The following is a 14,327-nucleotide window of genomic DNA, read 5'->3' as shown; positions in this document are numbered from 1 at the left end:
CTCTACCTGCTCTATTAACTGAGAAGGTTCATATGAGTATTATCAGTGTCATTTTTCTATACAGGAACACATGCGGTTCATCATCATTAAGTCCCTCATATTTCCCCCCTTCTCCTCCAATCTCCATGCTTCACCTGAGTCCTGTATTTGAAGATCAAACCTTCTGTTCAGCTCTGGCCATTCCAACAGGAACATTTGAAATTCCCCTGGCTCATTGAAAGTCCATCTTTTTTCCCTGGAAGAGGACATTCAGCCTTGCTGGGTAGCTGATTCTCAGTTGCATTCTAAGCTCTTTTTGCCTTCCAGTATATTATATTCCAAGCCCTACAAGCTTTTAATGTAGTTGCTAAGTCCTGTGGGATCCTGATTGCAGCTCCATGATATTTGAACTGTTATATTGCTTGTAATATTTTCTCTTTCACTTGGGAGTTCTGGAATTTGGCTATAATATTCCTGGGGATTGGTTTTTTGGGATCTCTTTCTCGGGGGGATCTGTGCATTCTCTTCATTTCTATTTTGCCCTCTGCTTCTTGGATATCTGGGTAATTTTCTTGTAGTAATTCTTTGAAAATGATGTCAAGGCTCTTTTCCTGATCATGACTCTCAGGTATTCCAATAATTTTTAAATTATCTTTCCTAAATCTGTTTTCCATATCAGTTGTTTTTTCAATGAGATGTTTCACATTTTCTTCTAATTTTTCATTCTTTTAATTTTGAAGTATTGAGTCCTGATTTCTTGTAAAGTCAGCAATCTCCCTGAGTTCCATTCTTTGTCTGAAGGATTTGTTTTCCTCAGAGTTTTCTTATCTCTTTTTCCATCTGGCCAGTTCTGCTTTTTAAAGCATTCTTCTCCTCAATAACTTTTTGAACTGTTTTATCCATTTGACCTAAGCTGGTTTTTAGCATGCTATTTTCTTCAGCATTTTTTTGGATTTCCTTGACTAAGCTGCTGACTTCTTTTCCCAGTTTTTCTTCCAACTCCCTCATTTGATTTTCAAAGTCTTTTTTGAGCTCTGTCATAGGCTGAGCCCAATTTCTGTTTTTCTTGGAGTCTTTAGAAGCAGGAGCTTGTGCTTCCTCATCTTTGGACTGTTTTGATCCTTCTTGGGCTCACAGGCAAAATATTTCTCAATGGTGTTCCTCTTGTTTCTCTGCTTGCTCATTTTCCCAGCCTAAGCCTCTTTTGGGGTGCTTCCTGAGCTTTTGGGACACTCCCACAAGGGTCTCAGTGTGTGAGGCTCTGTCCTCCCTCCTGGTCTGTGAATGACCATAAGCGCCCCACTCTGCCATGGGGCTGAGGTGGGGGGGGGGCCCTGCTGTTTTATGGGGGGCCTAGGCTGCGATCAGTATCTGAATGTGGTCAGAACCCCAGAGTCCTGTTCCAAGGACAGAGCTCTGCAGTCTCTCTCTTCACTCCCCTTCCTAGGATCAATGGGCTCATGTCCTTACCGGCTCCGCCTATTTCTGTTTCCTGGATCTGGACTGCCTTGGCCAGGCTGCTCACTGTGTGCCCTGAGGGCTGGGCTTCATATGCTTGTTCTGACAGAGGTCCCCTGTTCCCCCCAGTTGTGCCCACTGCTCCCTGGGGCGTAGGTCAGGTAACTCCCCCGCTGCTGTGAGCTGTGGCTCCCAGCGCCCTGGGGCTGCCTCCGGGAGGCTGAGGTTCTTTTGCTCTGGCGGGCCACCCCTCTGGAGGCTGCCCCTCCGACCCCTGGGAGCAGAGGCCTTTCTGCTCTTTTCCAGGTTACCCTGAGTAGGAGAACTGCTTCAATGGGTCCCTCTGTGGGTTCTGTCTCTCAAAAATTTAGTTAAGAGTCCTTAGTTTAGAAGTTTTATGAAAGAGCGCCTAAGAGAGAATCCTCTCTTGTCGCCCTCTTGGCTCCGCCCCCCCCATTTTTCCTTTAAAGATTAAGAAAAAAATCTATAGGTTATGAAACTAGCAAGAATGTCACTGAAAATATATTTTTTTTAAAACCGGAGAAGTGTCGTATTACGCTGTAGAGAAAGCACTCTGATTTCTGCAAATGCCTCCAGTTGCTTGGTGCAGTTCAATATCATGATGCCGTTTCCAGAGCCAAGATGTTAGGCGGACAAAAAAAGTCTTAGATTTAGGAGACAGACTTCTCGACACCTCTAGAAACAGTTTTTTCTCTTCTAGGAGAAGACAACTCAATTATTTAAAGAGAAATGCTGTCTTTCTTCAATAATGTAATCCAGGCTAATAATACTATTACCCAGAAGGAAAAGCCTCACTTTAAGTCCATTTATTTGAATAATTCCTAGGATGATAATCAAGCCACAATCATCCCCCCAAAAAATGATGTTGCTCTTTATGGAAACAGCTCAAATCCTGACTACTTTTTTGCTCCTCCCTTGAATGTTATACCATCACTAAGGTCCGCTAATTCTGCCAAGATGACTCCCACACGTGTCCTCTTCAGACCCTCATTTTTTCATGCCTGGGTTCTAAAGCAGACTTGGATCTAGTCTCTCTTGTCCTATAGATCAAGGCTTCAAAACGCATACTCCTTGCCTAAAAACTCATGAACACTCCCTTTTCAGGTTTATCACCTTCATAAGCCCTCTGGAATAATTACTTGACCTGTTCAAATCCAATTTTATCCTACCTAAATTCTTGACATTGGCCCTCAAACTTGCAAAAGATGCCAAGATAATTTTCACCGTACGCTAATTTCAACTTGTCAATATTTTTCTTTCAGATTAAGATAAATCTTATGCTCAGCCTCAGAAAGGCTCAAATGTATGGACAGGATTTCATTTCAGAACCTAAGACTTTGACCTGTGACACAGTTCACTGATTCAAATGACCAATCTATGACATCATAGATAAGCATAATTAATGAATGTTTTGGGGTTTTCATTGGTTTTCAAAGCTTTGAGGCATTTATAAGATATTTTTAGAAATGCCCCCCTTCTCCTGAGGCATGCTGAAGCATCCTGCCTTAACTGATCCTGTCAAAGTGAATACCCTAAAACAAACACAAAATCTCCACAAAGTTAAATAGAACAGGAATACCCTCATCTGTATTTCTTGTGCTCAATGAAGGTTTATATCTGTTTCAGAAGGGAGATAAAATAAGTGCACCATCTCAAAAGCAATCAAAAAGAACAATGGATAATGATCAAGTTCTTCTGTTCTTCATTTGGATTCTTGGCTTAGAGAAAGTACCTTGTTATAATACCAGAGAAGTTGAGGGAGAGAAGACAAGGTCAGAAGAACAAAAGAATTTGTAAATTTAATTTATGAAAAAAATCTAGTATTTTAAGACAAGCTGAATTCTAAGTTTTCACAAACACTTAAGGATTTAAGCCCCAAATCATCAGGACAAGTAAAACCTGTATTACCTTTCATAAGCAACTTTCTCCTCTTCAGACATATTATTCAAAAGAAGCTCCTTTAAAGTACAGGTGTTTTCTATCCATTCAATTAATCCCAATCTGAAAAAAATTTCAAGGCATGAATAAAAACTCCAGTTTTAAAAGCAACAAGTCAATGTACATACATGTTCATTTAGATATAGTCTGCTTTTCCTCTGGATTGATAGTCCTCATTTAGTGGTTTGTGAGTTCCTTGGAGGTTTCATGATGATGGTTCAAACTGAAGTTTGTACTAAAAATTCTTTCCTCTAGGGACAGCAGAGCACTGGCCCTGGACTTAAGAGGACCTGAGTCCAAAGCTGGCCTCAGATATTTAATAATTACTTAGCTGTGTGACCTTGGAAAAGTCACTTAACCACACTGCCTTGAACAAAGAAAAATAAAAAAAATTCTTTAGAGGCTAGATAAATAAATCCAATGGTTTTAAACAAGATAGAAATTCATGTGACCTGGTGACCTACTTGTTCTGAGGTTAAAAGTCATAGTCACTGCTTTTTCCATGTTCTTGTTGCCAGCCAACCTTAATCAGTCAGACTTTCTCATTTCAGGATTTCTTAACTTTTCAGACTTCTCAACCTTATGGAATTCCTACCTGGTGGTCATGGGAATCACATGGTAAGTTTTTAGCCGCATGTTCCTTTGGCTACAAGCAGCATCCTGTGAAAGGATGATATTCATGACCCCAAATAGCTGTTCGATGCGCTGATCTTGTCTCAGATCCTCGCCTCCCTTCACCAGGAAAGGATATTCTTTCTCATCATTGCCTCGGATGGTAATTCGTTTGGGCCTTCTCAGGGATGTCATTACTTTTACCTTAGAAAGATATTTAGTAAATATTTTAGGTGAAGTTTCAAAGAGTGACTTACAAATTGGGCCAGAAAACATCAGATTAAATATCTGGTAGTTTGAACTGTAATCTGATTCAGGTCTACAATTAGGCTGACCACCTAGACACATGGGGCTTTTTGCAAACTTAAGGAGACCCTCCCTAATATCCAGAGTTATCCGAAGGGCAATGGGATGTCATAGGAAAAAGAAGTCCTTCATGTTCAGGGGTGCACTTGACCAGAAGGGCCTCTGAGAACCCTTCCCTTCATTCATGTTAGATAACATGAAGAGTAGAGCAAAAGGAGTTTGGGACTAGCAAAACTTCACTGCCACAAATTTACTGTTCTTCTCAGGTTAACAAGGCAGGCATTGCAAATAACAGTGTCTTCTAGCAGGTGATTATGGGTCAATATACATTTTTGATTTGTTCACAAATATTCATTATTCGCTACAAATGGGACCATTCTAAGTAATTGAGACACTTTTAAAAAATCACTAAGTAATTTTATTTTGCCCATATTTTATATGAGTTTTAAGACCCTAGTTCTAATTCAAGCTTTGCCAATTCAATTGGATAAAAATTACTGTGGACCAATTAAAACTAAATGATGTCTTTATGAAATTCACACAAGTCACTACAATAAAAGGCAAAATATATTATGTGCAAAGTTTTTAAGAAAAATCTGAGAAGAAAGAGAATATTTCTAGAGGAATCAAGAATGACTACAGAGGAACTGACACCTGAACTGAGTTTAAAAAAAAAAAAGGAATTTTAACAAAGAAAGATGATGGTTGTAGCATAGTGGGAAGAAGGAATTGGGCATAATCCATTCAGAGCACAGAATATGGCATGAGCAAAGATACAGAGACAAGAGAGGAGAGGATGCAAAGGGAAGACTAGTTTTCCACTTTGGATGGAGATGAACAAAGGGCTGTGAGATAAAGCTAAATAGGTAGATTGAAGTCATATTGTTAAGAGCCTTAAATATTATGATAAAGAGTGAATATTTTATTTGGTACCAGCCATCGAAGATTTCTGAGAAAAGAAAGAGCATAGAAGTGATGCCTTTGTAAAATTAGGTTCTTATCTACATGAAGATTAGACTGGAAACACAAAGAATAGGTAGGAGTACATTACAATTGGCTAAGCAAAAAATGATGAACTAGGGTTCTTGAAGTAAGACCACAAAAAAAGGGGAGAGATGAGGGGCTATTTCTAAAATAGCACTGAAGTCTGCCTGAGGTAAGGCTCGAGTGAGGCAAGGTCACACATGACTCTCAGCTTTCACAGCTAGCTGCCTTGGAAGATGAGAGTATTATCAACAGAAACAGAAAAGGGAGGGTTATAGTAGATTTGGAAAGATGAGTTTTAGTTTGGGATGGACTGAATTTAAGGGACACTGGGGCCCCAGGAAGATTTCAGAAGTATAAGCGATAAACCTGGGAATCAGCTGTAAAAAATTAATCACTGACTTCACAGGAGATGAGCTTGCCAAAGGAGAAAATGGCCAAGGACAGAGCCTTGCAAAAGATTCCTGATACTGTCAAACACATCCTCCATTCCCAATCTCTTGCCTTGGCTTCGACTGAGCCTTATTGATGGAAAGTACTTTTATCTCCTTGCTCCTCTTTCAGTTTCTCTAATTTCCTTTCATCTCAAGTACCTCCCCTCACAGCTGTCCTTTCCTGACCCCCCCCCCCCCCAGCCATACGTTAGCTCTCTCAATGGACTGCAAGCTCTTTTAGGCAGGGCTACTTCACTTCTGTCTTCATATCTTGAGCCAAGAAAAGGGTCCGATCCCGAGCTGGTGCTCAATAAACATTTGCTGACCAACTGATCACCAGCTGTCCATTGTGGGAGAAGTAATTTTCAACACAATCCAGTAGATTTTTATTAGGTACCTAGTGCATGAAAAGCACCATTTTAGGAACTGAAGTTGACAAGTCTCGAGGCTTCAGTACTCTGTAAAAAAGGTGAGGGTGCCTTCCCTGACTATCTTGTGGACATATTAGAGGATGAAGGAGTCAGAACGGAGAGTCAGGCTGCAGTTAGGCTAGTCTACAGCCTGCCTGAGACACTTAGGAGACACAAATTTCCCCAGCTTCAGTTTCATCATCTGTAAAATGGGAATAATAATTGCAACTATCTCACAGTGTGGTTTAAGATCATATATAAAGCATCTTCTAAATATTCAGTAAATGTTAGTTATTATAAAGTGAAATAATATATTCAAAGTTTTTGGAAAACTGCAAATATATCTCATTTCTCTACACAAGAGGTTTTGATATCACACAGCAAAATCTTAACGAAAAATAAGATACTCTGTGCCACCTTACCCGTTCATCAAATCCAGTTATTTTTGCATGATATTCTGGTAATGGCTTTCCTTTACCATCATACTGACCTAAAAAGAAAAATAAAGTAAAAGAATTGATTATTTAAAACAAATTCTTATAACTAGCGGGGTACTTTAAAATTTTATTTAAGAGATATAATATGGCCACCAATCTTATACAAGTAAAAAGTATGGAAAATTCATTAGAGGAATCAGTTTTCTTTGAGTTCCATTCCTTTTTTTTCATTTTTGCAAGACAATGGGGTTAAGTGACTTACCCAAAGTCACACAACTAGGTAATTATCAAATGTCTGAGGCCAGGTTTGAACTCAGGTCCTCCTTACTCCAAGGCCAGTGCTCTATCCACTGTGCCGCTTAGCTGCCCCCCAGTTTTCTTTTTTGTTTTTTTGTTTGTTTTTTTTTAGGTTTTTTGCAAGGCAAATGGGGTTAAGTGACTTGCCCAAGGCCACACAGCTAGGTAATTATTAAGTGTCTGAGACTGGATTTGAACCCAGGTACTCCTGACTCCAAGGCCGGTGCTTTAGCCACTATGCCACCTAGCTGCCCCACCCTAGTTTTCTTAATAGCAAACCCCCCCCCAAAAAAACCCATTATCAGTTTTTTGAATTCCATTTACTGGTTGTATTGAATCTACAACATACTCACCTAAAGAAAATTACAATAGGATGAAATGGTGCTGCTTTTGAGGGGTCAGCATCAGACTAGGAGTCAAGCTACTTCAATTTTACTGACTGTTGTACTACTTTCTACAAGTACAAAAAGCAAGTGCAAGCTCTGAGAAGTTTTCTTCTATCCATTTGAGACAAATATTGATTTATTCTTTGTATTATAGCTGCAGTAAAATTTCGGGTTCATGGGAAATGTCTAATAAAGAGATCTCTTGAATAACTGAAACATAGTGACCAGCTAGACAGAAATTCTCTTTCCATTTATATTCCTATTATATAGATTCATTTACAAATCTAATTTAGAAAATTCATGCCATGTTCAAAAGTAGCCCAGGAGGAAGGTCATCATTCAGCTAATCTTCAGACTGACTTTATTGCTGTCATCACAAGGATACATAGATTGAGGTGCAGTACCACTGCACATTCCAATGAAATAAGTAAACTTTATTTATATCCATTTTTAATCTAAACTAAAATAATAAATCCACTGCATTAATGTATAAAGAGCTATCAGTTTTATATTTTTGAAGGCATTTTTATTTAAGTGCCAAGTAACTTTAAATATTCTATTTATTATCTATTATTTTGTAAGGCAATGGGGTTTAAATGACTTACCCAAGGTCACACAGCTAGGTAATTATTAAATGTCTGAGGCTGGATTTGAACTTGGGTCCCTTGTTCTTTAGGGCTAGTGTTCTATCCACTATGCCACCTAGCTGTCCCTGTACTTGTGTATTATTAAAATTAAAAACACTGTTAAAATGTAACTTCTGTATTTCACTGGATCTTTGACTTCTCTGAGATACACACACACACACACACACACACACACAAACGATAAAGAAAAGTAACTCTAAAAGTCTTCAGCACTTTGGTCATGAGTTCGAAAGACCAATGATGGAGCATGCTATCCACCTTCCTGAGAAAGGGTGATGGACTCAAGAAACAGAAGATGGACATTTTCAGACATGGCTAGACATGAGAATTTGTTTTTCATAAGACTGTATATCTTTGCAAGAATTCTGATTTTCTTTTCTTTTTTAATGGGGGGGATGGGAATGTGTAGGAATGAGAATGAAGGGGCAAAGGATAGGGGAGGAGAGGGAGGGAAGAAGGGAAAGTTTTATATAAAAGGGATTTGAAGTTTCACATACAGAGTTCTTAGTCTATTTTACCATGTCTATGAAAATGATAGTTAAGTTCAGAACTTTAATACAACAAAAAAAGGAAATTAAAAATTGCTTCTATTAGGCAGCAGAGCTTCTTAATTCAATTCACTTCAACAAACAATGCAGGGAATTAATGTGTGTGCAGCACATTTAGAAAACAGGATAATTCACCTACCAGGAACCTCTAGTTCATTCCTCAAGAATTCTACTTTGAAGTTGCTCATCCAGGGTGAGCATTCTTTAAGATTCCCAGGTGGTTTTGAATCTTCCCTCATTTTATTAAACAAAGAGTTTGCAATGCTGTTGAATTCACCAGGTTTCATAACTAGTAGCTTTGAACCTCTTTTTCCAAAGTATTTGTCAAACTCTTTTCCATAGGTCTGAAAATAATAATTTACCTTAAAATTAATGTACAATTCAAGGTTGGAGAAAATATCATAGATAATTATATCTGTATATTTTCAATAGAAAAACATTTTTCTATTACCCATAATCATTTTCTATCTGATCCCCTCCCTCTAGCAGCAAATATTTCTTCCAATACTATACTGTACTACACATGTGTGTACACACACACACACACACACACACGTCAGACTATACCTGACATTTTTCCTGTCATACAAATATACACATTTACACAAAAATATACACACGTATATGTATTCTGTGTGTGTGTGTGTGTGTGTGTATCTAAGATATAGGAAGAAAATTTAGGCATGGTCTGACATGCTTTCAAGATTCTGGGATATTGTATGCCAAAGGATTCAAAGGAATGATAAGTAGTCTCCCATGCACTAAAATTATACAGATATTTTCCAGTAAGGATAGGAAGATTAAAGAAATGATTGAACACATAAGGAGAAATAATTTCAAGGTGGTGAAAAAAATCTAAAGAAGTTGATGAGGATGCATGGAGCATTTACTGACCAACTCAGATTTCTCAAAGTCATATAGGGAAGATGGAAAGGTAGAAAGAAATTGATAATAAATTCCAGTGTGACAACAAAATAAAATAAACTTGGGTTTATGGGAAAAAGTTAAAGAAAAGAAAAAAAGAGTTTTTAAAATCATTTGAGGAAAAGGGAAGGATCAGAAAAGAGATCAAGCAATGGCTGGGTAGAAGGCATGATCATTAATGAGATAATTTGCATACAAGTATCATCCTTTCTTTAAAAGGAAACTGAGGCCCAGAGATTTTATGTGACTTGCCCATGGTCAAACATCAAGCCAAGATTCAACTAGAATTCTGATGATCTCAAGTTGTAGGCTCCTCCCATAATACTACCTTGCCTCACAACCCATAACTTACTGAATAGAGAAACCCAGGTGGGAATAGAAAGGCAAAGTATGGCTTTGTAGTACTGCCTAACAATCAGCCTACACCAGATGTCATGCTATGTAAGACAAGAAAATAATAGGAATGAAGATTATGGAAAAAGGAATCTAACCTGAAGGAAATCAAGAAAATTTACAGATTTAATTTTTAGCTTAAATTATTAATAAGCATCTCAAAAAAAGATGTAGCACTGAATGGCATGAATATTACATATGTACCTGAATAAACTTCTTTCGAAAGGCCCCAAGGCCAGGGACCTCTAAGTTTCCTAAGATGGCATACATTTCTTCATACTTTTTTTCAAGTTTTTTTTTATTTACAGGGGTTTGCATAAATTCACCTCTGACATCATCAGCCCAGTCCTATATGGAAAGAGAAGTAGAGGGAGAAATACTTAATAACAAAGCACACATTTTACCTGATTTCTCTTGTTCTGAGTCTATATTTTATAATAGCTATATAAAGGATCACATAGAATAACTATATACTTAATGGCACCATAGAAATGTCTATAGGATATTTAACAAAGTTACATAACTGGTGATGAGGGAGAACGGAGAAGGGGCCCTCACGCTGTGTGAGGCAATGCCACAGTGTTCTTGCCACCCCTATGGTAGGCAACATGATCAGTTAGCCACAACAGAGTGCTACTGTTTCTTTTTACCTTAAAGAGAAACTCAGGATTAGAGAGCTGTTCTAGGGCATTAATAAAATCTTGAACCACTCCTCCTTGATCCAATTTGCTTTTTATCCTATCAAAGAAAAAATTGCCAGAGTTTAGAAATGTAAGTGTCCAACCAAGACAGTCTATTTGCTATAAACATCATATTCTTATTTTCAATTTAACATTATCACATTACAGGCAAGAATAAAGAAAATATTTTCTGTAGCAGCAGAAAAATGTACAAGGTATTTCTTTAGTTAAAATTTACCCTAGTGTTTTGGTTTTGGGAACCTACAAACAGATTTTGAAAACTGAATGTTTCTTTTGATAATGCAATTTAGTATTTATAATTTATGTCTAAATTTGTACTGTGAAAAAAAATCACTTTAGTAATCTAATTTCCTCCTCCGTTTTAAAAATAACTTGTTCTTAGTTGTTTTTTGTTCAGAAGAAAAGACAGAGGTGGGCAGGTGGTGGGCAAGAACAGATGGCACACATCCAGCCTGGCCAGGCAGAAGGTATTTGTTCTGAACATAACCCCTTCTCTCTCCTAACACTACCACCGGTAGTCCCCAATCTCTTCATACTGGAGGTATTGCAAAAGTCAGCTAGTCACTCCAGCTTCTACCCTGATGTCAAATTCCTCATCCTCTTATCTTCCTTTAAAATTGCAAATTAATTGAATTAAATCATCTGGGGGTAAAAAACTTATTTCTTAGGAGTTAAAAGTATTGAAGTTTAAAAAAGTAGTTTAGTAAAAGTACTGTGAGCAGCTTAACATTCTTATTTCAGAGATAGAGAGAAGACAATTAAAGCTTTGTGCTGATAAATTGTTAAGAAGTCTTTCCATTGGATATGAACAGTTTCAGGTACTAATTTTAAAAAGTACCCTATCTAATTTCTGTGATCCACAATATGAATGAAAATAACTTGGTATGAAATACCATGATTTGGGAAAAATTTGGCAAGACAAAAAGAGAAATTTTGAGGAAAGAGAGGGAAAAGGGAACTTTTAGATAAAAGGGATAAACTTTCCAAGAGAAAACCTATCTGGCAGAGAAAATTCAACAGTTCTCTATTAATCTGACATTTTACACTATAACTGTAACAATATTCTTGGTCATCTAAATTTTCCAAATGAGACTTTAATTATATTAACTGCATAACAAATAGCAATTTACAAACAAGATAGAATCTGTTTATTTTACCAAACTACTAGCTTTAACTGCTTCTATGATTTTAACAGAAAATTATCTGTAAAATCACCTTGACACAAACTCCTTCTTCCTGTGACCAGCAGAAGTATCTTTAAAGGAATAGTTTTCACTGCTTATCATAAAAGGATAGACGATAGCCTGTGGATAGTTATCAGCAATCTGTGCTACAGTGTGCTGCACAGCCACTGCTTCGTCTTTATCAAGCAAGGCCATCATTTGGCTGATCCAACCAATGAACTGCCAGCAGGGAATGGAAGACATCTAAAACACATACAAAGTTGTTACTAAAATAATTTATATAATATACAATTTCTATAATATATAATAATCTCGAGAAATAAAACATAAATCCCTGATTATTTTAATATTTTAAGGAAAGCAAATTTCTATTTCCCCATTGAAACTACATTAATATGCCATTTGTTTAAATGGTGGTGGCAGCAAAACCAACATTTTGTTTTTTAATAATAATAGCAGCATTAATATAGTGCTTATATTTGCAAATACAATGTAGAAGGCACCAAAAAATCCTACAAAATATTCACAAACCTTCAACTCAAAAAGAATATCCTGAGGAAATATTTAATGTTAAATTAGTATTATGTGCATAATTCAATAATCAAAGGATTTGTTATTTCATCAAGGCAGAACTGTATTTTTCTAATGATACAATTCTTCCACATAATGTTAGAAAATCTTTAAGAATTGCTGTGAATATAGTAAAGAGTAATACTATTCAAAGAATAACTGAATGACTAAATTACTATGAGTATTATAAATATTTTACCTATAAAAAGCCCATGAAGGAAGATGTTACCTCCAGAGAAAAAAAATGATAAATCGAAGTATGCATAGTGTGGTCTCACCCACACACCCATACACCCCAATACTATAGCAAATGATAGCCTTTTCTAGTGAGGGGCAAAGAGGGAAGAGAGATTTTTGTAAAAGTTGCTGTGGCTAAAAAAAATATCACCCTACAAAGCCTACTTGGTGAACAACCTACCTGAACATAGGCTAGTCTCTCTAAATAGCAGACGTACAAACCATTATCATGACCATATTCCTAGGCTTTCAAGGTTAGTAGGACCCATCAGAGCTTTTATTCAGCTAACAATGCCTCTGAAAACCCAGGGCTGCTTCCATTCCCTGAAGAAGCAATGGAGGAGGGCTCTAATGGAGGAGAACTGTGCTATTACAATATACCTCTTTAAAGATCAGTTACAGATTTATTTCAGAATTCAATGCTTGAGCCTCATATTTTCCAGTGAAAGTATAATCATAAGAGATTTTGGAACTGAAGAGTAACTAGTTCATATAGTGGAGCCCCATAATTTCCAGATATTAAACTAAGGATCAAACTGATGAAATGACTTTCCAAAATTGAAGAACATTACTTGTTAATGATAAAGCCAGAGCTAGGACCAAGAACTCCTAATCCTCTAGTGCAATGCTCTCTTTTCACTATGGGGTGAAGAAGACTATATTATTCAAAAAAAGCATACTGCAGTGGTAAAACTGTTATGAAACTACCATTTAAAACTCAATATATGAGAGCAAATTTTATTCATGCAAACTTTTTTCCTCTGTCAACTTACTACTCAATAGCATTTTCATGATCCAAAGCAAAGCAAGATCAACTTCATCACACTTCGAAGACATCTGTGAATTCTCAAGTTCCTACCATCACCTTTCATTGTGACATAGTTCAACTATGTGCACCCATAAATTCTCTTCCAATGGAGGACATTAATTTGACCACCCAAACTGCTGTCCATGTTGAACTTCAAAGGACAGCCTATAACTGGAGAAGATCAAGTGGAAAAGACCCTAGGACTACTAGTAGGGTCTTTGTTGGAGAAATCATCTCTTTGTCTTCCAAGCAATTAAATATAAATGATAGGCCAATGAATAAAAAATGAGGTCATGGTGGTTACAAAAGTTCTCTCCTGATCATGCCTCCTTACCAAAAGACTTCTACCACTTACTGGCAGTCATTGGTCAATACAGATGAAACTCTACCATGGATGAAATAGCCATTTCTGTAGGTTCACAAGACTTGTCTTATTCTGTTACTAGCTCTCATGGGAATAAAAAAGAAAACCTAGCACTTTCATTTCTGTGACTTATACAAGGCAATTTTTAAGCTACCATAGAGCTCTAAAATGCAAAAAGCCCATGATTGCACCTGCCCTTCCTCTCACCCATTGTGTTTATCAGTAAGTGCCAGATTTCACTAATGAGTATGGCACAGGTTTTAAAATAATTTTTTTATACTTATGTGTGTGTGTTTGTATGTGTGTCTATGTAGACATGTATACACGCATGATTTTATTTAAATTCAAGACTTATTAATGTTTATACTCTGTTGACTGGAAGAAAGGGAAAGGGAATAAGCATATATATATATATATATATATATATATATATATATATATATATATATATATGTATATATATGCGCTTACTACTTGTAGCTAGGTATTATCCTTAGGCACTTTATAAATATTTTCTCATTTGATCCTCACACAATTCTGCAAGCTAAGTACTGGGGGGCAGCTAGGTGGTTCAATGGATAGAGCACGAGCCCTGAGTTCAGAAGACTTGAGTTCAAATCCAGCCTCAGACACTTAATAATTGCCCATCTGTGTGACCTTGAGCAAGTCACTTAACCCCACTGACTTGC

At 37.0% G+C, this 14,327-nt stretch overlaps 1 protein-coding gene across 4 annotated transcripts in view; it reads right to left on the bottom strand.

Moving 5' to 3' along the window:
• Window positions 1–14,327, bottom strand: part of PRKDC (protein kinase, DNA-activated, catalytic subunit) — a 192,623-nt gene that overhangs the window by 11,658 nt on the left and 166,638 nt on the right. For 3 of the 4 annotated variants that reach the window (XM_074199918.1, XM_074199920.1, XM_074199921.1), the window contains 7 exons: window positions 11,691–11,902; window positions 10,425–10,512; window positions 9,979–10,122; window positions 8,597–8,801; window positions 6,565–6,632; window positions 3,992–4,212; window positions 3,367–3,459 (listed from right to left, as the gene is read on the bottom strand). In XM_074199918.1, the coding sequence (XP_074056019.1) occupies window positions 3,367–3,459; window positions 3,992–4,212; window positions 6,565–6,632; window positions 8,597–8,801; window positions 9,979–10,122; window positions 10,425–10,512; window positions 11,691–11,902 (1,031 nt within the window). Of the gene's footprint in view, window positions 1–3,366; window positions 3,460–3,991; window positions 4,213–5,922; window positions 6,130–6,564; window positions 6,633–8,596; window positions 8,802–9,978; window positions 10,123–10,424; window positions 10,513–11,690; window positions 11,903–14,327 lie in introns of those variants that run through there. The other variant, XM_074199922.1, reaches the window with a different exon arrangement.

Source organism: Macrotis lagotis, chromosome X (genome assembly GCF_037893015.1).
Source record: "Macrotis lagotis isolate mMagLag1 chromosome X, bilby.v1.9.chrom.fasta, whole genome shotgun sequence".
NCBI classification, from domain to species: Eukaryota; Metazoa; Chordata; class Mammalia; order Peramelemorphia; family Peramelidae; genus Macrotis; species Macrotis lagotis.
Note: the sequence above shows the minus strand (reverse complement) of the source record. Positions and strands in the feature narration are given on the sequence as shown.